This window comes from Copadichromis virginalis, linkage group LG14, assembly GCF_057382275.1.
Source record: "Copadichromis virginalis isolate Kocher_CV1m ecotype Utaka linkage group LG14, C_Virginalis_male_GT1.1, whole genome shotgun sequence".
NCBI classification, from domain to species: Eukaryota; Metazoa; Chordata; class Actinopteri; order Cichliformes; family Cichlidae; genus Copadichromis; species Copadichromis virginalis.
Window position 1 is genome coordinate 939,247 of NC_140631.1, and position 27,708 is coordinate 966,954.

Below are 27,708 nucleotides of genomic sequence, written 5' to 3' on the forward strand. Positions count from 1 at the left end.
CCGTGTCTCTTCGGTGTGTGTGGAGCCAGACACGGCGGAGCTCTGCCACAGCCGCCCTGTCAGCGCTGTCCGGAGGACGTGGCCTCATGTGTGGGTCATATAGCAGGTGAACCGCACTGAAACTGACCGGGGCGCAGTTTTATTCCTTCATGTGAGTAACCCTAGCTCTCCGCGCCTGAGAAAAGTGATGCCAAGCGGTCACACGCCAAACTCCATTAACAATACGTCGATTTTTCATTCGTGCATTTATCTAAGAAGGTGTGCACGTCTTAGAGCAGCGGTACACACTCGAACCAATCACTGTGACTTTGCATCTTTATTCGGATCATATCGCATTAATAAACACGACTGTGTGATTTCCTCTAAATACATCTGATCTTCTTTGCTAACAGCATGATACGGCGTTCTTGTCAGGGGGAGAAATGGGTAATGGCAGATGAACCAAGCGTGTGTTTGTTAGCTAGCGCTTCCATATGATGGAATTGGTGCCGAAAAGCAGAGGATGCTCCGTGTGATAAAATATCACGCCGTCATGTTGAAGCCGGCGCTCGTCTTTACCCGCGAACACGCCGGCGTAAATTGCCAGTTTTTAAATGAAGTTTGTCGCGATGCGCTGGAGGCGATGGTCTGTATGCCATGACATCATTGCACGGGCTTTCCCTCAGCAAACGGCCGCCTTTATCCCGTATTGTGTGTTCCTCACATCAGGATCCGTGACGGTCGATGTGACACTAGCATTGTTACTTCACTGCCGTGTTATTTACACGCAGATGCGTTCATATTCAGTTGTGGTGAGGCTGTCACGTGGGCAGAGCTTGGCGTTATTAGAGAAAAAGCAGGCATAGCTGCTGTGGTGTCAGCTGAGCAGGCACAGCTAATGCATTATTTGTGAAGCTTCTGTATTTTAAAGCACTTGCACTGATGGGATTTGCCTCTGTGACACAAAACTGACTCTTTTATTTGCTTCTCAGACACGACAGCTGTTTTATTACCTCTGTGTTTGCACTGATGACGCTACCTTACAATAATCCTCATTTAAGGTGAATAAAACCTGATCTGTGGAGTGTTCCCTGCCTCAGAGCCACGTGGCTGTGTGTTTCTGGTGTTATAATCTACTGTGCTGACATTGGAGGAAGATGATTAAGATGAGATTACCTGGCCTGTGTCCTACGTTTGCTTTCGGGCCATACAGTAATTGGGTTATGTAGGCACATTTTCTCCTATCCAGTGCCGTCTGTGTGTCCTTCCTTCCTTTTCCCCCTCACTACTAATCCCTTCTCTGGCCTTGTACTTACCTGTCTTCCACAGTAGGCTGGAAAATTGACGTTGAATGCATCTTAAATAACAGGTTCGAATTCAGCAGTTTGTGAAGCTCTCTGGGGAGGTGAGGAAGTCTGGCAGTACATGTTTTAAATAGTTTCATTTCAGTGCGGCTGTGAAGAGTTAGGAGGGGCTAAGGCTCGTAGGATGTTTTCGGCACAGTAAGGAACGCTGTGACACAACCGCACAGGAATAATGGAAAGTTATCAGGGTTAAAGACTCTTAAAGGAAGGCAGTGTCTTCTTCTGTTCAGGGGAAAGAGATCATCCAACAGTGTTACTCTCATAGTCATTGAAGGTAGTTGTATTAAAAAGCTCGTTACCCACAGAGGCTTTTTATACTAAAGCTGGTTGGACCGCCCAGAACAAAGATGTGCATCTAACACAGTGACGGGACTGACTGTCCAGCAGGAAACCAATCACAGTCTTTCATATTAGTTTGGAGCTTCATTTCTTCCCGTGTCGTCGCTCCGTGCTGTCAGGTCGGTGCCGGTCAGAGAGCCGAGTGACATCAAGGATCTAGTGATCCTTGATGTCACTCGGCTCTCCCGAGTCATCTCGCTGCCACAGGTTACAGCAGTCCTTGTAAAACCCGCTGAGCTCGAGGGCAAAACTAACCAGAACCTGAAGCCTGTGGAGAGCTGTATGTTTTTTCCTGTTGTCGGTGTACACACGCAAATGAGAGCGTGCTTTTGTTTTTCCTGCCTTGCACTAAAAAAACCAAAACATTGTGCGATGCTAGCTGATGGCGATTTGCAATGTCGTAGTCAGCCTTTGAAGGACCCTCATCACTGCTGCTTTGCTGTTTAAGTCGTGCCATGATGCACAGTGTATCCTGAACAGTCTGTTTTTGCTGCTGCTGTTAGAATTATGAAAATGCCGTCGCTGCCCCACTGCAAATGTTTTCTTTGTGTGATATCTAATGAGCCGGGGCATGTGGTGGAGCTGGGGGAGTTATTGAGGTGCAGGATATCGTTGACTCTGTTTGAATACCTGTCTGATGCCCGTTTTATTCTCTCTGCTTTCCCTCTAGACACAGAGAGCTTGGTCAATGGGAATCACCAGCCCAGTGCAGCCCAGTGTCCCCCAGCTCCTGGAGAGAAAGTCCAATCCGAGCACAGCGCTATCGTCAGCTCTATTGAGAGGGACCTCCAGGAGATCATGGATTCTCTAGTCATGGATGACCCTCAGCCTTCTTCATCGGACGCCATGAAGCCTCCCGGAGGCCAGTCCGCAGCTCACTCTCCTCTGTCGCCCATGGTCAACGGAGGGGGCCGGTATCTGTTATCGCCTCCTACCAGCCCAGGGGCCATGTCTGTGGGGTCCAGCTATGAGAACACATCGCCTCCTTTTTCCCCACTGTCCTCCCCCTCAGCAGCCAGCAGTGGAAGCTTTACCAGTCCATCTCCTAGTGGAGGACCCCAGGACCAGAGTTCTTCTCTGCCGCCAGTGCCTGTACGCTCCTCTAGCTACAACTTCACCGCCCAGCCTCCGCCGGTACCCCAGCCACGGACCATACTGCCTAACTTCAGCAGCAGTGGGGTGAGCCAAAAGGTTCAGGAAAGCCCCAGGTTGCCGCGAAAGGTCTTAACGGAGGCTCCTCCAAGCCCCAAGCCAAGCCACACAGGACTGGGCCAAGCTGGGTCTGAGAGCCCTCGGCAGACCCCCCTTCTGTCCTCCAGTGAATCTCTTAGCGGTAGAAACGCTGTGCCAAGTAGCCCCAGGCCCACACCCAAGTTTCCGACCTGTTCATCCCCGTCGCCCTCCAGCCCCAGGACCAAGACTACCACAGTGCTCCAGGAAAGACCTGCCAGCCCCTTCAGAGAGCACGCCCCTCTGGCCGATCGCTCTCTCACTTCCAGCCCCTCCAGGCAGCTTTCTCAACCCACCAGAGCGTTCCAGCCTCCCCTGGACCCCATCGTCCACATAATCCAAGGATCACCTCTCCAGCAGCATCCGCGCTCGTTGCAGCCCCCGGAAAGCCCTCGCTTGGCCCGGAGGAACGTGGAGGTGAACGGGGGCGGTGGAGCAGGCAGCAGTATGAGAGAGTTGCCACCTTTAAGCCCCTCCTTGGCTCGCAGAGGGGTTCCAGTTCTCCCAGGGGCACTTCCGGGCACGGTGAACCCACTGAGGACTCTGGACAGCCCCTCAAATCTGGGCAAGGTTGTTCCAGAGAGCCCCAGACTTCGGCGCAAGTCAGAGGAGCAGACTTGCAGCAGAGGCATCCGAGCTCGCAGCCCATCCCCTACCTCGTTGTTGACGGAGGGCAGCGTCGGGGGTGCAGGGGTACGGAAAGCGAGCTTTGGGAATTCCTTGTCGCCTGCTTACAGTCTGGGCTCGTTGCCGGGTTCCTCTCCTGTAGCCAGCCCAAGGACCCACAGAAAGATGTCTGCAGGGAGACCGCACCCCGGTATGAGGGAGAGGAAGAACAGCATCACAGAGATCAGCGACAACGAGGACGATCTGCTGGAGTACCACCGACGACAGAGAGAGGAGAGGCTCCGCGAGCAGGAGATGGAGAGGCTGGTGAGTCGGGACCGTACCTCAGCGGGGATGTGCCGTTGTTACTCAGCGGTCTTTAAAAAAACAGCTTATGGATGCGCCGTGTCAGCTGATCAGTGTTTTCTTCCAGCTGAGTTGTTGCTGATAATCCTGACAGATCCTTTTACGGTTTTCATCTCGTAATCCTCTTTTTTAATTCAGTAGCTTTAATTCATGGAGAAGACTTTTCAAAGGCCTAAAGTCACAAACTGTGATGACAGACGCACTGTATTAATGAACTCGTTAGCTCATCAGCTGATGGTGTAACACTGGGCCTGCATTAAACCTCTACAGGCTGAACAAACCAGCTCACTTGTTTCATATGAATTTCCTGAACAGTCTAATTTCCGTGGTCCTTGCAGACGTGGAGATGAGTGAGCAGTAGTAACTGTTAGAGGTTCAGTGTCTCCCCGCTGGGCTTAAGACTGTGTCAGGCATTTTCATTACTTTATTAACTAATTATTCGTTCCAGAGAACCGTCTAGAGATTCATGAATGATTGGTGTCAAACTTTTACAGCACAGATCTGATCTTCCCAGTGAGAGAGAAAGTGGCTGAAGCTCTTTCATGAGTGTGATTATCAGCAGAGGAGGTGCTGCAGATACTCTCGGCTATCTCTAATGTGTGTGTCCTGCAGGAGGAGCACGGTGCACCGATTGCACGGTCTGCGTGTTTGCTTGCAAACTGTCTGCAGCCTGGCCGTTGGCTGTCCAGACTGCTGCTGACATGCGGTCTCTCTCGGGGGGCTCACGGGGCCCCGTAGCAACCGCATTGTTTGTTGTTTCCTAAACTGAGCAGAGGGGGCCGAGGGAGCGCCGTAGACATCTTGAACTTGTCTGCCGCTCTGAATGGAAATCGTCCTTAAAAAGCCTTTGTGTGTGTTTGTGCCTGCGTGAGAAGGCGTGTAATTACAGACGGGTATTTTTTATAAGCTAAAGACAGAGTGACATCGACCGAGTAGGATGGCCTGAGACGACGTGCCCTCTGTCTGCGTGCCAGGTCACATCCTGTACCTCCCACTGAGACACGGGGGCAGCATCAGATCTGCACACTGAGACTGTTTAAACCTCTACAGGCTCAGAGGTCCTGCAGAGCGCTCCACGGCAGGTTCTGGTTAGTTACGCCAACATGTCTCCCTACGACAATCAAGTGTTTGTTTGGGGTGAAACTGCATTTTAAAAATATCAAAATAATAGTAAAATATTTTTTACTGTATATATCCATGAAAGGCTCTGGTGCTGTTAGGCTGCTCATCCATCTTTGAGCGGTCAGGTAGGATTCACTGTGTGAGCCAACAGTGCCGCTGTTTTAAACATGTACGTCTGAAGTTTAGTTTCAGTACGAAGACCTCATTAAAATAACTGAGGCTGCGTCCACGCTGGCCCAGATAGATGTGAAAACGATGCTTCCGCTCGGCGTCCACACTGTCGTTTTGTCCTTTTCACAGAGTTGTGCGTCCACATTGAAACGGCCCAAAACGCTCACGTTCCAGTCCTGCACATGCGTGAAACGCAAGAAGATTGGGCCGGTCTCATTCCTGTCTGCTGCTCTTTGAAACTTCGGCAAAATGTTGAGGAAAAGCAGCGAGCTTTTTACATGGACTAACAACGAGGTGGAGTTGTTGCTGCGAGTAACACAAAAGTACAAAGGTGCAAAAGCCAGGGAGAATACTAGGGCTGACAAACCTGAGAGCAAACAAAACAACTGCAGTATAATACCCTTCACTATCTTAGTTTAATTGGTCACATGACTGCATCACATGACTAAAATGTGTCATTGTTTTCAAAAAGTCTCAGTTTTCGCTGTCCACACTGACACGAAAGCACCGTTTTAAATGTGTCTGCTTTGGAGAGCGTTTTCAAAACGCTGCGTTTTTGTCCTGAGCAGCGGGGGGCTGCTCGACCCGAGTCTGGACCCGAGTCTGGACCCGAGTCTGGACCCGAGTCTGGACCCGAGTCTGGACCCGAATGAATAAACATGGCAGGCCAACCAACAGTTTGTAAGGAGCAAAGGGACTATAGTGTAAGGACTGGGAGTGGATTTATCCACAGTAGCATGTAGATGGTGCTGCTGTGCCCGCGGTGACCATATCTGATCTAGAGTCCGTTTCGAGTGCTCTATAACTTGGGCTTTTATTCACAGCGAGTATTGATACGCTCATGGATCTGACGTGTCAGCCATCTTTGATATGGTCATGTGACAGAAAATGTGAAAATGCACATTATACCTTTGGAAAAGTGGATACACGAACACATACATGAACAGAAATGCATGTAAACAAATGCAAATATGCCTAATATATACTAAAAGAGAAGAGAGCCATACTGTCTATGAGCCCCACCCACCTTCTGTTTGTGAGTGCCGACCAATCAGGAGAAAGCTAGCTTACAGCTGCAGATGTATAAAGCATATGTCATAGTGTAAATGATGCACACTTGCCCTGGTGTTTATTAAAACACAGGAGGACGATGAGACTGCAGTTGTCACCACACAAGAGCAGGATGAAATCACCAGTGTTGGGTAAGTTACTTTAAAATAGTAACTTAGTTACATTACTAGTTACTTCTATCAAAAGTAACTCAGTTACTTCAAGTTACTCGTTACTTTCAGAGTAACTAGTTACTAGGGAAAGTAACTTTGGTTTAACTCAGAATTCTCTTGTTAATGTGTTGCTTCCATAACTTTGCCAGTCTTCTAGCTTGCCTACATGTTAACACTATCCTGCCACAGTGCACTGTGCCACCTACCAATAGAAAGGAAAAAATAATGTGCACATTTCCACGAGAGAAATCCCACGCCTGATTCTATCCTAGCTTTTTACATCCAACACAAAAACTGCAGTCGTGGTGCTTTGATTGTACTCAGAACTCGGAAATTCTGCTTCTGAATAGGAAGATGTAGGTAACACCAGACTGCAGATGAGCTGCATACAGGGCTGGACTGGGACAGAAAAATCGTCCCGGACATTTTGACTAGAGAGCGGCCCGCCATTATAGGAAAAATCATAAAGCCTTTGAATGAAAACAAACACTGTTGTGACAGTGATGTACACTGTTCTGATGGTATATATGCATCAATCTATCAATCGTTTGTTGTAAGATTCAGATAATTATTTTTTAAAAGTGAGACATTTTAAATGAGAATAAGAAAGAAAAGTATTTCTTTGTGCCCCCCTCTCCCTGTTAATGCCCTACCTGCCCCCCTGGCAACACTTTGCTAGACCCGCCCCTGCACAGTTACCAGCTGTCAGCTACATAAAAAAGGATGCTGGTGTTATTTGTCTCTCAGAAACAGTTCATAACTTCAACTCATCCATGTCACCTAAAAGGTAAACCTGTTTCTCCATCACCTGTTCAGCTCTGATGGTTCAGTAAGGACATCTCCTGGTTTCATGTTTCCCTCTCACCACATATCCAAACCGATATCATGACCAGCAGCTTTACAGCTGTGGCTCCAGCAAACATCAGCTGATACTAGAAAGTAATATTAAATAAATTCTAACAATAGCTGATCAAGCTTAAACGTGCTGCTGTTGTTTAGCGCGACATCCGCTGGTTTCCTCTTTCTGGCGCAAAGTGATAAACAAACAAGAGAGACGATCAGCTGATCATTGATCAGTTTCATGACTGAAGTAGAAACAGGAGAGGATGAGAGAAGAAGAGGCAGCTGTGCAGCAAAGACAGAATAACTCCAGCTTTGTGTCTTTTTCATTGTAGCTGAAGTCCGGGACAAACTGTTCCTTTTCACCTCAATACGAAACCCGTAATATTTTCTCTGAATACCAGACGATTCTGTTTTTTACGGGACGGTTGGCAACTCTAATAATTAACCTACGAACAAAATAAAGTTCAACATCAGTAACATAGCACCACCCAGCTGTATAGAAACTCCGTCAAGCTAGCTAGCACGCAGTACGAGTTATTGTAACTGACTGTAAAAAGTCAGCATAACAAAAATAAACTCCACCTAAACTTGGTTTATATCTGACCCAGAGAGACTGCAGGTTATAACTTCTTACCTGAGGTTCAGTTCACACTTGGACCGGCGGCCGCCTCGGGTCTCTCCTCCTGCCTCCCCTTTCCTTCATCCACCTGCTGCCTCCACCACTTGCTAATGTTACTGAATCGGTGGAAGCTCCGCGATGCCACCACACGAAGTAACGAGTAACGAGCCTATCTAAATCCCAGTAACGAGTAACGCGTTCCTGATTTTGGCATAATAACTAGTTACCGTGCTCGTTACCACAATAATAACGTAGTTACTGTAACGCGTTACTTAATAACGCGTTAGTCCCAACACTGGAAATCACTGAGACATGAATGTTAGAGACTCGTCGCCTCTCTGAGACATGAAAACTGTCCAAAGGATGAAAAAAATCAAATTCACGTTGTTCACGTCTCTGTTACCAACCTGCTGACCTTCACACACCACGGTCAGACACTCCTTATGTTTTCTACAACCTTTACCTTGTGCAACTTCCAGACACACAGACAATATTGACATTAGATATGGGCTCACGGCTCGTAGCGTATGAGGGCGAGCACATAACCGAGTCGTGTAAATAAGGCCTTCAGGAGGCTAACAGAGGCTCTCTGACAGGCTGAATTCCTCAGCAGCTCGTTATGTTGTTGCATTTGTTGAACTCGGTGAGGAGGCAGGGCGTGGAGCTGCAGGGCCTGTAATTAGTCACAGTCGACTCACTGTCATGACAGATTCTTCTTGCCCGTGAGCGTGTGTTTCAAAGCCTTTCACACACAGCCTCCTCTCATTCACACAACTGGTTACCCAAAAGCAAAGTTATGTGAACAGTGAGCCTGCACAGTGTGTTCAGGAGAAAGCAGCCTTATTGTGAAACCAACAGGAGCACACAGCTCAGAGGCTGCTGGGAGACTGCAGCTGCGCACAGATTCATAGTGTGGCTGCGTACATGCAGGAGACTTTCACACTTATGTGGCTCTGAAGTCATTTTAATGTGGAAGCAGTTGAACCAGGAAGGAATCATCTCTGGAGACCTGTCAGATGCTTGAAAAGGACCTCAGTCCACTAACACTAGGAAAACTAGTGCAGACCATCAAACATGTTTATGTCTTTAATAATAATGACTAACATATTGAATTTCAGTGGAGCTCTTTCACCCAACTCTCTCAAACCTTTGGTCACAGTTGGTGTACACAGGTAGAAGACGGGCTCCAGGTGACTCTAAGTTTCCCTGTTGAATGTAATGAAGACCATGAGACGTAGCTGAAGGTAGGGCTGGGCCATATCACACCTTTCATTGTAATACTGGTATAATGTTGTAGAATATGGGTAACACGCGCATGCGCAGTGCCTTTGTTTGCATACGCACATGGCGGCGACGCAGAATAAGAAGAATAAGAAGGGCGAACGCGGATCGTTGAATGAGACGGATGAACCAGAACTGGTTTGTGAAAATGCTGCAGCTTCACTGGTGTGGAACTGGTTTGGCTTTCGTCCGTCAGATACACAACAAAGCACATTTTTTGGTAGAGGATGCGAGCGGACCGTCGTTATTAGCAAACCGAGTTTATGTCCACGGCGCTCAAAAATCTGTCAAAAACGTTTCAGTATGACTTTGCTGAGCTACGAAGCCGCTCGATGGATTGTTGGAGCGTTACGGCTGTCGTAGGCGGAGCCTGGCGGAGTGATACGTGCTGTGCTTCAACATAATGTTACCGTGTTGTTAGAGCTGGGCAATATGAGATTTTTTTCATATCACGATATGTTTTTTTCATTTCAGGCGATAACGATATCTATCACGATATAAGCCAAATAACTATATTTGTAAGATTTAAATGTGCCGTTGCTCACAAGTAAAATGTGAAATAATCAGCAGCTTGTTTTTAAATATTTATTTCCCATAATAAGTTCAACAGGGTAGATGTACTTAAGGAACATGAGACTTTTTCAGATAAATAAAGGCAAATATTGCAAACTACACAAAAGGCAGCCGCTGCAGAAATGTTGGCCAATCAGAAGTCTAGAAGCCTCGGTGGGAAAAAGTAAACAAAGCTGGGGCATAGAAGCAGAACCGAGTCGTATGTGTGGAGGGACAGTAACTGTGTGTATATGTAAGCATTTAAACACTGCAGAGAGTAGAATTAACAGTATTGTAGAAATTCATTTCACCGAAACAATAACGTGGCGCACAGTGTGACGCATGCACCAGTTTATTGTATTTCCAGACTTGCTTTCGGCACAATTTACAGTGCATCTACTCTGTTTTTTGTCAGACTTGAAATAGCAGAAATACCTTCACACTACGGAACTTCTATGGCTCTTCCGTTCAATCTCTCCGGCGTTGGAACCGTCATCTGTTTTCTCTTCGGTCACGCTCGGTTGATTTTTCTAGTCGGCACACTCATTTCCTCCATTACGCGCTGGCTGCTTCCCAAACAAACACACGTGCAGCTTGGCACTTGTGCTGTACGTAACAAGTCACGCGACGTGACGCTGCGGCTGTGATTGGTTCGGCTCTGCGCTACTTGATTTGGATCGGCTGACCTTTTTTTTTTTTTTTTTTGAGGACAAGAGCGGCGAGGTCTATCGCGATAGCTTAATTTTTCTATCGAGTAAAAGTTATATCGCGATACATATCGTTATCGTTCTATCGCCCAGCTCTACGTATTGTGTGTGTATAACCTCTTTTTAAGTGTTGTGGATGTTATACATGGTTATGCTGAGGATGTGTCGGCCAGTCTCCACTGGAAATGCCTTTTGGTTAAACCGTCAGCGAGGAATTTGCACTGTTACGTTGTTATATAGCTTTAACGCACATAACAAACAGCTGCTTGTTTAAGTGAAAACACATTGATGGTAGGCAGTCGTAGTGTGGTGAATCTGAAGTTCAGCACTCTCAGAGCAGACGTCACCTGAACAGGAGGACCAGGAAGTTGGTTGTTTTCAGTGGGAGAAGCATTTCGTCATCATCCAGGTGGCTTCTTCAGTCTCAGCTGACGGCAGGTTTCCGACCTTACAAACAGCACCTGCACAATGACGTGGTTTCCCTTCTCCAGCTTTGTGCAGGTGCAGTTCTGTCTCCAGTGTCTTTTTGTGCCATTCAGCATCTGGTCTGGTTTGAGAACAACTGTCAGAAAGTTTATTAATCAGCATATCAAGAACTCACAGGTTCATCGGTCTGACGTTGGACTGAGCACTTTAATTTATCCATCCATCCGTCATCTTTGAGGTTACTGATCATTTGGTCTTCTTCTTTGGTGGATCTTTTACAGTCTCTTTCCCAAAGTAACAGACATGACTCTGATCTTGAGGCTGTTTCAGGGGGCTGTTTTACTTACAAAAGTAAAGCTCAGAGAAGCAGCTGAAAGTGTTTAGAAGAGCTCAGCTGAAGGCTCTGTGCCTCTTCATGGTGCTTCAGCCACGCGCTGGAGTTGAACATGTTTTCCTCTGAAGGAGCCCTTCTGCTGAGTGTCCTCGAATTTCCATGGCACTCGTGTTGGAAGGTCTCTAGAGTAAAGCGTCCACTGATATTCCTGTGACACTTAAGTTACTCAGCATTTGTGTCAGGCTAGAGCTGGGCGATATGAGATTTCTTCATGTCACGATGTTTTTTTCATTTCAGGCGATAACGATATCTATCACGATATCAGCCAAATAACTATATTTGTAAGATTTAAATGTGCCGTTGCTCACAAGTAAAATGTGAAATAATCAGCAGCTTGTTTTTATTTAAATATTTATTTCCCATAATAAGTTCAACAGGGTAGATGTACTTAAGGAACACGAGACTTTTTCAGATAAATAAAGGCAAATATTGCAAACTACACAAAAGGCAGCCGCTAAAGCGTTTAAGTTTCAAAATAGAACAAACGAAACAGACTAAACTGTCAATTCCACTTAGAAACAAAATATTAATTCTAAAAATAAATCTTAGTTTGTTTTACAGAAGAACAGACAAAACTGACTAACTTTTGTCAATATCAAATAAACTGAGAACTAAAAGGAAATTCTCAATCTCTCCTTGTTGTATAGCTGAGCTTTTCAAACAGTTGTAACAGGTACTTTAGTCTGACAAAAGCCGAATGACGAATCAGCGCTTCCAGTCAGAGACTGAGCTGCACCGCTTTATTGTATTTCCAGACTTGCTTTCGGCACATTTACAGTGGCTGCTCTGTTTGACTTGAAATAGCCGAAATACCTTCACACTACGGAGCTTCTGTGGCTCTTCCGTTTGACAACACACATCGTTATCGTCCTATCGCCCAGCTCTACGTCAGGCTCATCCACACTGAGCTGAGGTTCTGGAGGAGCTCCTCTGTAACGAGCTCACATTTTATAACGCTGTGCTCAAAAAAGTGAACTTGTCATGGACGTAACCCCGAGGGTGGGGTGATCCCTGACCTGGAAGTAAAAGTTGGAAGGATCCAGGTTTCCGATCAGTTTGTGTGATGGATGCGTTTACTGTGCTCCAACCCTTTGCTGCGTGGGTCGTACCACGGAGGTGTGTTGGTGACGCTCTAACACTGTTGCATGTTTGAGCCTGTCAGTACGTGTTTGTGAGCTGTTACATTACGTTATTGCTCCATGCTTGAGTTTTAGACCCTGGTTGGAATAAGTCGAGTGTAAAAAGGCGAGCACTTACAGAGAGTGCAGGTACAGGTTTCTGTCAGCTGTGGGCAGTAATGCATACTTTGATGCCAGTAACGAGCGAAGGGGAAACTCTTTAAACAGCCTTTAATTCAGCTGGTCGTCGCTAGCCTTTGGAGCCTGGCGGTAAGCCCTCTCTAATGACCGAGCCCGTCTGATCCAGGCTGTCCGGCCTGGCGCTGCTCTCTCCACATGGCCGTCTGACTGACACGCTGTCTTGGCAAACACAGTTGGCATGAAGCGAGTGCCCGAGTGCTTCATCCTCGGCAGATTCGCACTTCGTTATCAGTAAAGACGGTCCCGTCAGGCCTGTTTAGTTCAGAGACGCGGTATTTTGTGCTGAGGATTGTTTATTAATGAAATGGGCTGAACCAGCTGTGCGCCCGCTCTTACTTTGAAAGGGCGTAAAGCAGGTGCAGCTGCAAAAAACTCTCTCTCAACCCAGAATAGCAAAGGACAAAAAAGCAAGTACGACTTCATCGCTTGCTATTCTGAGCAGAGTTTACTTTGCACAGTGACTCACAGTGTCTCTGTGTGTGACTTCCACTCAGATTAGCTCGCTTCAGATCTGTGTGGTGGGGGCCATCCTTAGCCAGAGTCCTGTGGAGAGGGAATCTGTTGTTGGAATCCTCCTGGTTGCTCCCGGAGGTTGATAAAGGTCGATGCTTAATGCATCTTTGATGAATCCTTTTTCTCAGATGTACAACTCTCTCTAGACTTGAGTTCTCTTCTCTTGACCTGCCCTTGAAATATCAGCGATGGGCCTCGAGTTGTGAGGACTTCGCCTCAGGCAGAGATTTGATTTCGTGGAGTTTAAAAGGAGGTTGAACTCTGAGAAACTGCTGTCAACAACCTGTCCCAGTCTGCCTCCTCCACGTTTTCCTTCATATTCCATTTGAGGTGTTGGGGAGGGTTTCCTGCATAGTTGGTGTCTTTGCCGTCGTCCACGAGGATTAGTGCCCCAAATATACCCGCGCTCTGCGTATGTGACCGTCGTCTCCCACGACACGACCAAATATGTCCAGCTACTGTGGGACAGTAAACCTGCCCACCTAGGCTGCCAAATATATCCTGCACCTAGACTGCATGAACCCTCTGACTGGCAGGGAGACGTTTCTCAAAGGGAGCGTTTGCAGAATCGCAGCTTTGTGTAATTCACTGCACAGTAAATATTTAGACTGTAGCAGCAAGCTGCCCGTCTGCATGTTTACTGTGGCCAGGCAGATTACTGTGATTCCAGCTCCTCTGCTAGAAAATCAGACGGGGCCAGGAAACAGGAAAGGATAGATGTGCTTGAACAGATAAGACCACTCTTTATCTGGGACAGCCATAAATCTGTTGCCCCACCCAATCAAAGGAAAGCTGCAGTAATCCAGTCTGGAGACGGCACCAACGACGCTGCTGCAAACAAGAGGCAGATTAGGTCAGGGGCCCCGTGTCACACCAACACAGCATTGTGTTCACGGTGCTGTCTGGCCCTCAGAGGACACGCAGCAGGGGACGGTTTGAAAAAGAAGTTTGAACTGCTCGGCTGCTGTTTGCTGGCCTGTCCACTAGAGGGCGCCGTGCTACTGTTCAGACTCTTTGCTGGTGACCGGCAGCTTCCACACGACTCACTCACTCTTTAAACCCTTTGAAATGCAAATTTGCTCAGAAGTGCTGAAAATGAGAATGTCTGTAATGAAATGCATAAAGACAGAGCTGTGAGGAAAACATGAGCATATATTATCTAAACGTAAGATTTTTGATGGGGGCGGGGCACTGCTGATGTTGCTGGTTCAGCTGCACCAGCGTCCAGAGAAACCACCTGCGTCCCGTTAGACGAGTCGTAATAAAAATGTATAAACCTGAGATCTGATGATGCAGCTGGAATTATAAATGGAGAAGAAGATGAGGGATGTTTACATGAGGCAGCCAATTACATTTGACTTTCAGTTATGAGTTTGGATGACAGACTCAACCATCACTGGTGTCTGGGGTGATGGTGCAAACACCTGAGGACATGAAGAAGAGCTTGCAGGGTGGAGGTGAGTGTCGAGGGTTGTTTGTGACTGGAGGACGTCTACAACATGACCTGCTGTGACGTACAAGGTCAGACGGGTAAACTGGTTTCAGCAGGCTGGGAAGCTCGAGGCGTTTAGTGGCTGCAAAAGGAAACGAGGAGGAGCACAGAGAAGGTTCATGGATGTAGTGAAGGTTGGTGGAGGCAGACGATGAGGTGAGCCCTGAAAGGACCGGCTGAAAGTCCAAACCTCACTTCCTCTCCAGCCTGCTGCTGACCTAAAAACGTAGAAGTCTCCACTATGGACCAAAATAATGATTCAGTCTGAACTGTAACAGCCTCGTTTGGACAAATCTGCAGCTGAAGAAGTCATGCAGACCGCAGCATTGGGAGTTATGTGATATAAGCGAAGCCTGGATTTATAATGTGGTTAGTGAAAAATGATCAACGCTCTCAAAATATTGAGTTTATGTCGAAACACAATAAGTCAGTCCTCGCACACAGAAGCAGGCAGCGGGTACAGGCTGCACCCATATGTAGTAAAGTAACCCAAACAACTCTAGACTCGTGTTTCTGTCATGCATGAATCAGCTCATCACTGCAGCATGGTGCTCCAACACATCCAACGTGGTCTTCCTCCTGGAGCAGACTCCTGGAAGCTCCTGATATCATGAAGTGAAATTGTTTGGAGGCCTTTAATGTGCCTCTGCTGAGCGTTTAAAGCAGCACAAAGCACTTCAAAGGCGCTGCTTTCATTATTAAACAGCCAAAAGAGAAATAATTAGCAGAAGTTGGACTCGAAGCCAGTGCGGAGAACAGTGGGAGCACTTCAAAGCTCGCTCGGCCCCTGATATCTACAGCTAGGAGTGTATCTAACAGCTGAAGACCATCAGTCATGGGCGTGAACATGGCCTATTTCAGGATAAAGTTCTACTTCATGTGCAGAGTTAGCCCCTTTGCTTTTCTTAGAACTACCCAGCAGGGCTCCTCCCACTCCAGGAAGTCCTTGCATGTTATGATCTCTAACTCCACCTCTCACAAGACCTGAGAGGCTGGGGGTTCTGAAGTGGAGGGTAGGCTTCGCTCTTCGTCGGTCCCAAAGTAGCTCGACCAGGAGGCGCGCAGAGAGCAGCTATGGACCGCTACCACATGCTGAGCGGCAGCAGCAGGACCTCCCCTCTGCTGGGAGCTCAGAGCAGGGAGCAGGCCATGGTGTACCTGCTGGCTCTGGCTAGAGAGAAGCCGGTCTTTCTCAACAGCATGGCAGCTCTCATGAAGGTAACTGCTGCTGCTGATGTTCACGCTTCCTGTCGGAGGGATAATAGTAGCACTGTTCAGAGGCTGCATGTGGTTCCAGCTCGGTGCTCTCAGACTATTTGTGTGGAGGTTGGGAAATGTGATTTTAATCCCCGTTATGGAACGATCCCATAAACCTGGACTGGGTGGAAATGTGGGGTCTGTGCTGAAGCAGAGGCAGAGCCCTGCTCTCAGTGCTCACGCCTGTGGTAAGGAATGCATGTTAGCGCTAAGCTACATTTCAGACACCGTCGGTGTATTAGTCTGTGCTGTTACCAACACTATAATCTCTTACAGAGCAAACAGGAAGTTTCTAACAGATGTTTGGTTAACAACAAGTGAGCTGTTCCATATTTATGTGACGGAGTGATAAAGTGCTGAGGGAGCTGAGCTTGGTGCCGGTCGATGCTGTGCGTCTGGCTCCGCCCATGTGGACCCCTCAGGTGTTATAGATGGATGATGCCACAGACTGGTTACGTGTGTGAGCGACCTCGTCCCATCACTGTAAATGCATGCAGTAAAGCAGAGAAAAGGTTTCACTGTGCACGAAACCTGGAGCTGAAATCAGTGTGTTGCAGCTCGTAGGCCTGCTTAGCAGTCTGCATCTACATGTGCTAGTTGGTGATAAATGACAGAGGAGATGCTGGAGTTAGACTCCTGTCAGGCTCACACCAAGCCTCGTTATTATTAGCACCAAAACATGTATACCTGTGCTGTCATACACAAACTGCAGCAGCATCTCCGGCTGCCTCCTCGGCTGTCAGAGCAGCCTGGCCTCGTGCTCTGAATCCTACCTGAGAGAACCCACAGGTGTCTTCCTGTAAGGTGGAAGGTGCAGCAGAGCCCTGTGCTGCTGTGTGCATCCTCCACGGTGCAGCTGTTTGGCTCCTACGTTAACTAAATCTTCTCCACACTGTTTGACTGCTGCACCCAGCAGCTTCTCGGGCGGGTATTGATATTTAATTTCTTAGGCGTAGCAAATTGTTTAAGTTGACAGAGCTGATGTAATGGGCTGCACGTGTTGCACACTCAGCGTTATCTCCATCCTGTAACAATCAAGCCGTAAGCCTGCTTTATGGTCTCAGCAGTGTTTAGAGAACGTGACTCGCATCTGGCCTTTGACGTGATAACTGGAACCTGGTCCTCACTTTAAGAAGTGGCCTCAGGCCTTGGACGCCCCTCAAAGAGGAGGCGTCGGCGGCTTAAATGCTAGCCACCCCCTCTACCAGCAACAGCCCTGTAGTTTGATTGGATGATGGGTGCCAGTGACTCCACACTGAGGACCACCAGCTTTATTAAACAGCTCTTCCTGTTTGTGCGTTCAGCCAGGACAGAGAAACGAGCATAAAAAGAAATTGTCTGTTTGTTCCTCCTCTGGGAGCTGAAACCACGAGGCTGTGATGATGAATGGCGTTTGTTCTGTAGACCGTTACGGAGAAGGCAAGTGCGGTGACTCTCCCACCCCGCCTGCAGATATATGTAGAGAATAAGGCTTTGTTGAACTTTCCCAGTTTACCCTGCAGAGCCTGTGCATGTGAGGCTTGTGTTTACGCCTGTGACGTAGGTTGAGCGTGGCCGTACGCTTTAAAAGTAACCGCTCTGATCAAAGGTACTCGGGCAGGGGAAGGCCCTCGGGGCGCTCGGGGGAGGAGGAGGGAGGAACATTAAAGGCTATGAGGATAAAACAGGAGACGGCGACTCTCCTGGGAGAGAGGGAGACGTGAGGAAGCCATGCCGACTGCTGGGAGGATGAGGATGGTACAGAGTAACAGTGAGGCTGTGGCTCTGTGCACATGTGGGAACAGCGTTGTTACTGCTCAGAGCAACACTGTTACAGGAGTTTCATTACTGAGGGAGGAGCTGGGGCCACATGGTAAACTAACAGAGCTCTCACACAAACATGCTTCAGTGGGAGTAAACGCGTGGTGCCTCGCCAGAAGACATGAACTGCTTCCTGTTTGTTTCCTGTTTGTTTCCTCCTTCCTCTCACTGTTGCCTCAGATTACAGGACAGGCCGCCCACAGCACAGCGTCAGTGTTTCTGCCAGTGGGTTGTAACCCAGCTGACTGCCATGTTTGTTTCAGATCATCAAGCATGCACGTAGACCGGGATCAAACCACCAACCTCTCGATGACCTGTAGATGACCTGCTCTACCTCCTGAGCTACAGCCACGCCCACGTGCAGTTTTTAAATGGGGATTTCACTTGTATGGGAAAAGGTTTCCCACACCTACCTGTCCTGTGTGGAGACGTAACGCCTCCTGTTAGTCCAGGACATGGTCCACTGTAAAGTCACACAGTGGCTCTAATGCTTTGGTTTCTAAATGGAACAAATACGAGTGTTATTAGTTCTCGTGTCCGATTTGGAAACTGTTTGTTCCAAACTAGGCCAGCTGTTTCCTCCTGGTACCTGCTGGCTTCAACTTTACAGTAGCACTACACAGATCTCAGCGACGCGTGAGGTTCTTGTCTAAGAAATTTAGAGCGATAGTTAATCTGCAGTAATCCTGTAGACAACACACTCCCTGAAAAACCTTTGTTTTTGGTCGTTTGGCTTGAAACAGCCACATTACAAGGATAAACCAGCAGCACCGGCCTCAGAACGCTTTAATCCAGCTAATCCAGCCAGTAGGTGAGACCGAGAGGGTGGGTGCAGGCTGGAGACGTCCTTCACAGCCCCCGTGGTTGGAGTCTGGGTGACTTGACCCAGCACCAACACTCCACTAAAAATCTCACGTGTGGGATTTAGACTGCATGCACACCCATCTGATGCTGCAGCTTTGGCACATTTAAGCAGATTATCAAAGCTGCAGTTTATGAATCAAAGGCGTGAATTTGCTGTGAAATGTGTCAAAAGCAGCGAGACTCACATCTGTCATCATGAAAGGAAAGTTTGCCTCCTGCAGATGTTGGTTTATGTGACCAGTACAAGCTGTGTCTGTGATGCTCACATTGTTGGTGGTGTCAGATTTGTGACTTTGTTTTGTGTGTCCTGGTGACGCAGCAGGGCACACAGGCAGGTTTAAGCATTCACTAAAATAGAAACGCTTAGATGTATAAAAAATCTATTTGAGGCTCGGCTCCATGGACTACGATCCTTTACCTGAGTCACAGGATGCAGGTTGACACGTGAATAACTTCACTGAGGTTCCCCGTGAGCCAGCATACACAGGACAGACGCTACGAAGCACAAACGTCTGAGAACACGTGAGACTAACAGTCAGCTGTGCAGCAGCAGAACTGTGACACGTACAGGCGAGGACCTGAGATACCAGACTGATTCAGGAAAATCATCACAAAGCTGACATGTAAAATCAGGAGCTTCACCCACATGCACTCGTTAGTGTAGTTACTGTAACAGTGCAATGGCGTCATTTACTTTGAGACGTCAGGATCTGATTATAAATACCAAGCAGCTGACCTCTAATGACAGGAGCCAGACCCGGCTGCAAATACATGTTTAGCAGTACTCTGTGCTACAGCTAGCCTTTGTGGCTAGGCTCGTACTGTTCCCTTTATGTAGCGAGTGGGTTTTATTTCCTGTGAGTGTCATTGATGGATGTTTGTTTATAATGGTCTCCGTGGACGTTGCTGTGGAGGTCCTCCATCATCTCCAGCCCTGTCAGCGTGGAGGGGACCGGCGTGATGTTACGGCGTGATGTTACGGCGTGTCGGAGACTCTTTAAGTCTGTGTTTCAGCCATGCTGTTGGCACTTGGTGTTTGTCTGATTTTGCTATGTGTCCATCATGAGAGCAAGTAAACCCTTTTCCCAACATCCGATTTTTAAAACCAGTTTCAGATTAATAGTGGGAGAAGTTCTTTTGCATTGATTAAACTTGGGACGTCCTTCTTAGTCATTTGCTGGTCCAAATGAAAAGCTCTCCATGTTGTAAATGTGCTGCTGTGACTGTGTCCGGCCGGGACATGAGTGTTGGACATGTAGGGCTCTAATTAACACACTGACCTGCTGTACCACCTCCGTCCTTCTCAGCCAGCTCAGAGACGCCTCACAGCTGCTAAAGATGTCTGCAGACAGACTTGGACACAAGTGGGCGACTTCTGTGAAACAAGCCCAGAAAAATGGGATTCACAGAAATCTGTCCACAGCTGATTGAGAGCATCTTAGGCCCAGTTTGAAGCTGATTTATGTGGAAGACTGTGTGACGCTGCTCCTCATCCAGGTTGGCTTGCAGTCAGACAGCTTATGAACCCCGAACAATCTAACCTTTGTGTAGATTCAAGCAGATGTTGAGTGGGAGGACTGGTGTAGGTTTTGGTTTGAAGTTTTCTGGTGAACGTACAGCACTGCTGCACAGCCCAGAGGGGTCTCGTACTCCCACTCACTCAGTTACAAGCTAAGCTGGTCCCAGATTCCAGGTTAACACTAACGGGGGGCTGTAGCTCCTAATCGTGCAGATGCTCATACTGCAGCATGAGGGGGAAAGACGCACCAAAGCTCATTACTGTGGCTGAAACTGCTCGACTTGCCGAGTGTTCCAGATCTGCTCTGAATGAGATCACAAGAACACAAAGTGTGTCACTGAGTTTCTGGTAAAAGATTGGTTGGAGATTTTGAAACACTGGTTGGTGTTTTGTTGCCGGCTGCCGCCCTCGTCTGCAGCAGAGGGCTTCCACAGCAGTAGATATTTGGGTGGGTGACCTGAGCCCACACAGTGACAGCTGACTGCCACAGAGAGGTTGTTTCAAGCAGTGCTAGCTGTTTACTGTAAGGCCGGGGAGCTCAAAAATAAAGTGGACTGCATTATGTACTGTGTTCATTTTAATATGTTACCACCCAGCCTGTGCTCACAGGCTGCAGCCACAGCAATGCCACCCACTGTGGACTTTCTCTTGTGACCTTTAGCATTGCGGTTGTTCCTTTCTAATTTAGACACGACCATCTTTGAATGGCGGTGGAGTGCTAACTTGTTAGCTGAGGTGGATCCATGGACCGTGTTTGTGCACCACAGAGACTCATGGGACACATGAAGAGCTATAAAAAGACTTGACAGTTACACCACAGCGAGGCCTGCTCGGCTTATTTTAAAAACATCCTAAAATCCACAAAACACAACTGAGATGGTTAATGAGTGCAAGGCTACAACGCTAACTGGCACCAGTTTGTTCCAGGTTCCATGTACTGGTAGGTGAACCAGTCAGACCACAGGGCCGGTCTGGTGAGTTAGTCGGGCGACTCACAGATGATGACAATCGTTTTGTAGAATTTTCCGAGTTTTAGGACAAATTTCTTAACAGCTACCGACTGAAGGATAGTTTGTCTGTGCTTCACATCTGTGAGTCAATGATTCAATCTAAATGTATTCATATAGGATCAAATCACAACAGCAGTCAGCTCAAGCTGCTTAATGTTGGACCATAGAGATTCTACAGTAACAGGATCTGCAGAGAAAAACCAACAATCACATGACCCCTTATGAGCAGCACTTTGGCGACAGTGGGAAGGAAAAACTCCTTTTTAACAGGAAGAAACCTCCGGCAGAACCAGGCTCAGGGAGGGGCGGGGCCATCTGCTGTGATTGGTTGGGGTGAGAGAAGGAAGACAGGATAAAGACATGCTGTGGAAGAGAGACAGAGGTTAATAACAATAAAGTAATAGCACGGAGCTGTGTGTAAACACAGTGAAAAGGGGTGAGTGAAGACGAAGCAGTGCATCATGGGAGGCCCCAGCAGCTTAGCCTGTTGTAAAGAGGTCGAAGGTCAAAGTCAGCAGCAGTTCGTCTCAGTTGATTATAAAGACAACCAGCTGATTAATCAGTTATAAGAATAATATCAGTTGCACCTTTGCAGTCAGGAAGCGAGCAGCTGTTCAGAGTCTGGCTGCCGTGTGCATAAACACATCAGTGTGTCTGTCGTCACAGGTAAGCTGTTAGTCTGTTACCAGCCTGTTCTGTTTCCTGTGCAGCCTGATCTCATGTCCTCCTTGTGTGCTCGCCGCAGGAGAGACAGCGACTAGAGACCATCTTAAACCTCTGTGCTGAGTACAACAAAGGAGAGGGCACCGGCCTGGATCCGCTGTGCTTGGGGAGGTCGGGATTCCCGGGATGTCTGGAGAACGTGCCGGGAGGGACGGCGTCTTCAAGCACGCTCCGCCTAGCACAGAGACAGAGGGAGAGCGACGAGGAGAACCTGAAGGAGGAGTGTAGTAGCACAGAGAGCACTCATCAGGAGGTGAGGACGTCTCCTGCTCCCAGCGCAGCGTCCACACTGCACAATGGAGACAGACAGGTCAGAGGGCACGCTGGTTTCACATGCTGTCTCTGCATGCAGCGGCAAATGGTGCGCCTGCTGCATCAGGGTTTCATCCTCACATAGACTCCACTTAGCTTCTCTTTGTAATGTGAAGCAGTGCATCAGCTTTGGCATTGCTTGTGTTTTCCTGTTTGTGACTGGATTCCTGCGCTGGATGCTGCACGAGGCTAGTTCCTTCTGCTTGTGCCTTCAGTTAATTGCCTTCCTTTGTTCTCCATCTTTTATCAGATTTCCTAATGATTACATATATTTGAATGAGCGTGGACAGCCTTCTGTGGCGGGATTGATGCTTTATGTTTTCACCCCTCTGTTTCTCTCTGAAGCACGAGGACTCCTCCAGCGCAGGCAGCGGCGGTCGTGCGGAGCTGGGCTACCTGGAGGAAGAGCGGGTCCGTGTCCTGGCTCGGATCGACGAGCTCAAAACCCGGCTCACAGAACTGGAGCAGCAACTCCAAGAGTCCAAACAGGAGGTAGAGCAGTGGATGATGCTGATGGGAATTGGTGACATCCAGCATCTTTTCATAACGTTTCTTCTAAGAAAGAGCAGCATCGCTATGACGATGCTCGTCTCAAAGCCCGCTGGTCCCACTGTGTGTCGCTGTGCTGTCCTTCCAGGCTGAGATGGAGCGCGCCTTGCTGCAGGGCGAGAGGCAGGCAGAGCTCGACCAGATAGAGACCGAAGCAGATATCATCGCTCAGCTGCAGCACAAGCTGGACGAGCTGGAGAGCGCCATCCAGAGAGAGAAAGACAAGGTACATGAAGCCGTAATCAGGAGGCAGGGCGGACGAGCTGCAGGTTTATTTCAGTTCAGAGGTTAAACACACACAGACACACTCACTGCCTGTGCTTTCAGTCTTCCCTCACTGGGTCATCACTGTCGGTGTTTCTGAGCATCCTTGATTACTGATAGACGTCGTAGAGGATCCATGCTGTGAGGGCTTAATAGAAGGCTTGTTTGCCTCATTCAGTGTCTGCTGTTGCATGTTTCTGCCTTAGGGTTGGTCTTTGTGCTCTCCAGTGTCTCACTCAGCTGACTAACCGCCATCGTTAACCCTTAATCCTCCCTCTGCTTCCTCTGCACTCAGAGTGCGCTCTTTCTTCCCCTCTGATGAAGCAGACCGGTCTGTAGGTTTTGGTTCTGTAGTGCTCGGTTCTGCTCTGGGCCTTTAATAAGACGTTTGACCAGCAGAGGAGGGAATGTTCGAGCATGTTCTCGATCCTGCAGGTGGCATCTTTGTACTCACATACAGCATTTCACTACAAGGCAGGACGTGCAAAGAAGATACATTTAGTAACTTTGTCGTAGCTAGTTGTAAACTCTGTGTAGAGTCCTCGTGGACCTTTTTCCATGTGCTGCTGCTTCAGCACGGCCAGTAACAGCAAGGCTAGTATTTATTGGAAGGGCACCCAGGAGGTGGGAACGTTCTCTGCTCAGTCACTGCCAGATACATTGTGTGCAAACTTCTGTGCAGCTTATTGATGTTTGAAATATTAAAGTATTTCATATTAGCTGCTGTACCTGCTACTTCCTGTGGACTGCCTTAAAATCTGTGACTGTGTCTGTTGCTAACACCTTACAGCGTTTGATTTGCATGGCGTGGATTTTGAGCAGTGTTTCTGTCTTTCTCTCCTATCGTCCATCCATCCTGTGTGTGGGTGTGTGTCGTGTCTTTCTAGGAGAGGGCTAATGTTGAGGCCGAGCGCCGGGTTCTGCAGAGCCTCCAGGAGGGCTACGCTGAGCTGAAGAACCAGCTTCATAATTGTCCCGAGTCCCTGCGGGAACAGTTGCAGGAACAGCTCAAAAGGGTGGGTCGTCAGTTGATCAGAAGCTCCCATCCATCCTTCCAGCTCCCGACTGTAGTCCATCCCACCCACGACCTTCGCTATTATAGCACCAAGTAGTTGGTTTTTCTTTTTAAAGTGGAGTTCATGGGTCTGACTCAGAGACGCATCCTGAGAGATACAGATTGTTGACATATATTAAAGTAGAGCGTCTGTCTAACTCACGCTGAGGCCAAATCTTGGTAAACCGTCCGGGCGCGCATAATTTGGTCATTTTTGAATCACCGGGGAAAATATATTTCTGCTGGTATCTGTGCTGTAACACCACTCAGCTGCAGACGACGTGTCGCAGGAAAATAACGATACCTGTTATTAAAAACACCAGCCAAGAAAAGCATGTTCCTCCCAATGTTTATAATAAAACGACCACAAACCCTAACCAACACGTCGACAGTCCGAGTGCTGATGATTACGTTTTAATGATAAAGTCTAACCGAGCTAAATATTTGCTAGTGTAGGTTCACTAAAGGTGGACCGTGGGCGCCCACACAGCTGTGGACGCCCAGTCTGTATAACACCAAAGGTTTTGCAGACTTCTAGTTGCAGCAGTGGTGCAGACAGGTGGTTTTCAGTAGCTTCCGTGGAAGTGTGCCACACTGGTTTCTGGACTTTTTGAAGCCTCAGTGTTAAAGTTTTGGCGTGCGTTTCCTCCCAGGGATGCATTTAGCTCAAACACGGGTCATGTGATACAACCCTCCACTCCACTGCATGTGTGAATCTGATCTGCATCTCTTCTGTCATTCGTCATGGCTCACATAATGCTGCTCACTAATCAATTAACCTAGGCCCTGACCAGATTCCTGCTCCTGCTCTTCCCCTCCTTGTGGGAATGTCGCTGCGTCTTTTAGGATCGGGGAGCGTCCATCAGGATAAGTCTTTAGTGAGAACAGCAGGTTTGAGTGTTCATGTTGCACCAGCTCAGCCAGAAAAACCAACGTAGGTTTAAAAGTGCTCCCCAGGTGTGTGAGATCATTTCTGCTGTTAGGTAGCACTTTAGTGAGCATGGCTTTAAAAATACTACATTAATGTCCGAGTTTGTTTGTGAGATCATGATTGGTGTTGTGTGATTAGGATGGAGAGGCACTGGAAGCAGGAACTAAAAAGTTTGAGGACCTGGAGTTTCAGCAGCTGGAGAGAGAGAGCAGCCTGGAGGAAGAGCGAGAAACCATCAGCCAGCAGCTGCTCCAGGAGAGAGCCGAGTACCAGCACAGCGTGGCCAGGAGGAAGGTGAGGACACACCGTCCTGTTGGTGTCTTCTGTGAATGTGTCACACACACGATCACAGTCTGATTGTGTGAATCATTTCTTAAAAATGGATGATTGGCGTAAACTTGTTCCCAGAGAGGCTGACGTAAGAAAAATGCCTGTTTGCACTAGAGTGGTGGCACGCGTCATGTCACGTACGGGCAGGTGCACCACGCGTTAGCACAACCGCAGCACCGACTTTTGTGTCGTCTTGTGTAGGAGAAGGTGTCGGCTCTGGAGAACCAGGCCAACCAGCTCGGCCTGCAGGCAGCTCAGGAGTGTGAGCGGCTGGCTAAAGACCGAACGCTCACACTGCAGATGCTCCAGAAGGTACGCACGAACCACGTCACACATCGAAATAACCCCAAAGTGTTGTTTTGGCTCCTAATGGCGTGGTTTGATTGTCCAGGAGAAGGAGAGGCTGTCGGCCCTTGAGAGGAGATACCACTTTCTGACTGGAGGAAAGAGCTTCCCCAAGTCCTCCACCGCCATGAGGGAGGTGAGACGCTTTGAGTTTATGCGTTGAGCTTCACTCTGTGTTCATGGCCTGAAAACACAAGGCTCACAGCTGATTGTGCAGTCCAGGTAGTTCTATCATGCTAACAGCACAGCTTATAATACGAGGGCAGCATAAGGACAACATGAAGTTCAGACAGTTGATGGAGAGCCGTCAACCTCATGTCGCTAGTCGCTATTCTGCTTAGCAACAATGTGTCCATGTTAGCAGGGCAGCTAATGCTAGCCAGAAGAAACGGTCTCATCACGTCAGCCTCAGCATCACGTCAGCCTCATATCCGGCCCGTATGTCGACGTGAAGAATATAAAGCAGTTTGAAATGACTTCTTTAAAAAGCCCAAAATGATTTAATATGAAGGCGACATGAGCAGAGAGCACAAACACGCTGAGGCTGCGTTACTCAGTGACAGACTCACACACTCTGCAGTTTGATAAACATGCACACACGGCAGCAGCAGTGCTGCCACGTGTGCACAGACAGCACCAGTGTGTTTGTTCGATGAAAGGCTTCGGTTAGTTAAAAACTGTCTTGTTATACAATATTTGAAAAAACAAACAAGCTTCTGGTAAAAACTGCTAGTAAAATTTCAGGGCGCTGGCAAGATGGACTTGTGGCCATCGACAATAGAAATGTGCGTAGAAAGGCTCGTCCTGTTATTGTTTGAACCATCCACAGTGAGTCTGAGCTTCAGAGACTCCAGGTCTCTTCTTCCCTCTGCATCTTGTCTCCTTAATGGCAAATAACTGTCCTTGGACTTTCTGTCACTATTGTCGTCATCATTGTTTTATGTTATTGTTCTGTTTATTTTTATCCTGCTGCTAAACTAATTTCCCCTTGTGGGACCATAAAGGAATAGAAACATTAATAGCAGTGCCTCCTTACAGAGGGGGCTTTGCAGTGTGGGGAGCCCGATGGTCACTAAACCCTTTAACTCTGTAACAGAGAGAAAGCCGCCGCTGTTGTTGTTTCTTCTTCTTTTAACGAAGCCCAGAAACGTTTCTGTAGAGATTAAAAGCTCTTACCTCTGGACTGTCGAAACAGGAAGCGCTCCATATCAGCGAGGCCCACCTGTCGTCGGAGGACTTCCGCTCCTCCCAGCGCTCCCTGTGTCGAGCCTCTCCTTCCTACTTACACCCCTCCCCTCCCTGTCAGTTGTACCCCAGCAGCCCTACAGAGGTAACTGAACTGACCCCCGCATGATGCCCTGCTGCTGTGTCGTGCTTCCTGCCCTTTGCCGTGTCGTGGTGACCCTCCAGCTGTAGTGTGCCGCTGCCCGGCCAGTTTGAACCTTTTTATTTTAGCACTGCATCACCTGTGCCGACGTGTGCCTGGTTCATTTATGTGGCGCCGATTCACGGCAGCAGCTGCGCTGTTTCTGTTGTGGCGTGTTTCTGTGTCATCACGCACTGTGCACCTTTCAATGTGACGTGAATGAGCCTGGTTTGCACAGGTGTCACAAAAACCGTGAAGGATTTGTGTACTGGCTCTGCGCCCGTGTGTCCGTGTGTGTGATTGTCCACGTGCTGTGTCTGAGCGGCACCGCGCGGCGCCGTCCTCGCCGCTTCTCATCCTGTCTGTTGTCGGCTGCGGCTCAGGAATACGTGAAGCCGTCGGACGTGTGTAAGATGTACGGCGGCAGCGGCGGCCACCGTGAAAAGCCCGGCTCGCACGCTCGTAGATGCCGTGCTGGCTGGCGCCTGTGAGGTACCATCACTTCCTGTCTTGACTCCAAGTTTATGCTCTCCTATCTGTCGCTCTCCCAGTTCCACGCTGCTCCCTCTGCTGCTCTGTCACAGTGAGGATGCTGCGCAGCTTCGGACTGAGACGTGCATGTTTGGATCAGTAAGGCTCCGTTTGGGAGAAACGTGGTTGTTGATGTAATCCTCACAGACTGAACGTAAGCTGTGCTGTTTCATGATGTCACGAGTGACACGTGTTGGACAGAAGCAACTGTTCACCCCAAAAATCTGAAGCATTATTTATTAATGTGCAGTTTCTGTAACTGCTGATCAAAGATGGCTGCAGAATAAAACTCCAGAACGAGGGCAGG

The 27,708-nt window shown here is 48.3% G+C and overlaps 1 protein-coding gene across 7 annotated transcripts in view; it reads left to right on the plus strand.

Annotated features, from left to right (window-relative positions):
* phldb1b (pleckstrin homology-like domain, family B, member 1b) overlaps positions 1–27,708 on the plus strand; it is a 99,605-nt gene that overhangs the window by 52,991 nt on the left and 18,906 nt on the right. For 4 of the 7 annotated variants that reach the window (XM_085478938.1, XM_085478939.1, XM_085478942.1 and 1 more), the window contains 9 exons: positions 2,353–3,845; positions 21,742–22,029; positions 22,377–22,523; positions 22,669–22,806; positions 23,732–23,860; positions 24,968–25,123; positions 25,361–25,471; positions 25,551–25,640; positions 26,700–26,834. In XM_085478938.1, the coding sequence (XP_085335064.1) occupies positions 2,353–3,845; positions 21,742–22,029; positions 22,377–22,523; positions 22,669–22,806; positions 23,732–23,860; positions 24,968–25,123; positions 25,361–25,471; positions 25,551–25,640; positions 26,700–26,834 (2,687 nt within the window). The remainder of the gene's footprint in view (positions 1–2,352; positions 3,846–21,741; positions 22,030–22,376; positions 22,524–22,668; positions 22,807–23,731; positions 23,861–24,967; positions 25,124–25,360; positions 25,472–25,550; positions 25,641–26,699; positions 26,835–27,708) is intronic. The other 3 variants (XM_085478941.1, XM_085478943.1, XM_085478940.1) reach the window with 2 other exon arrangements.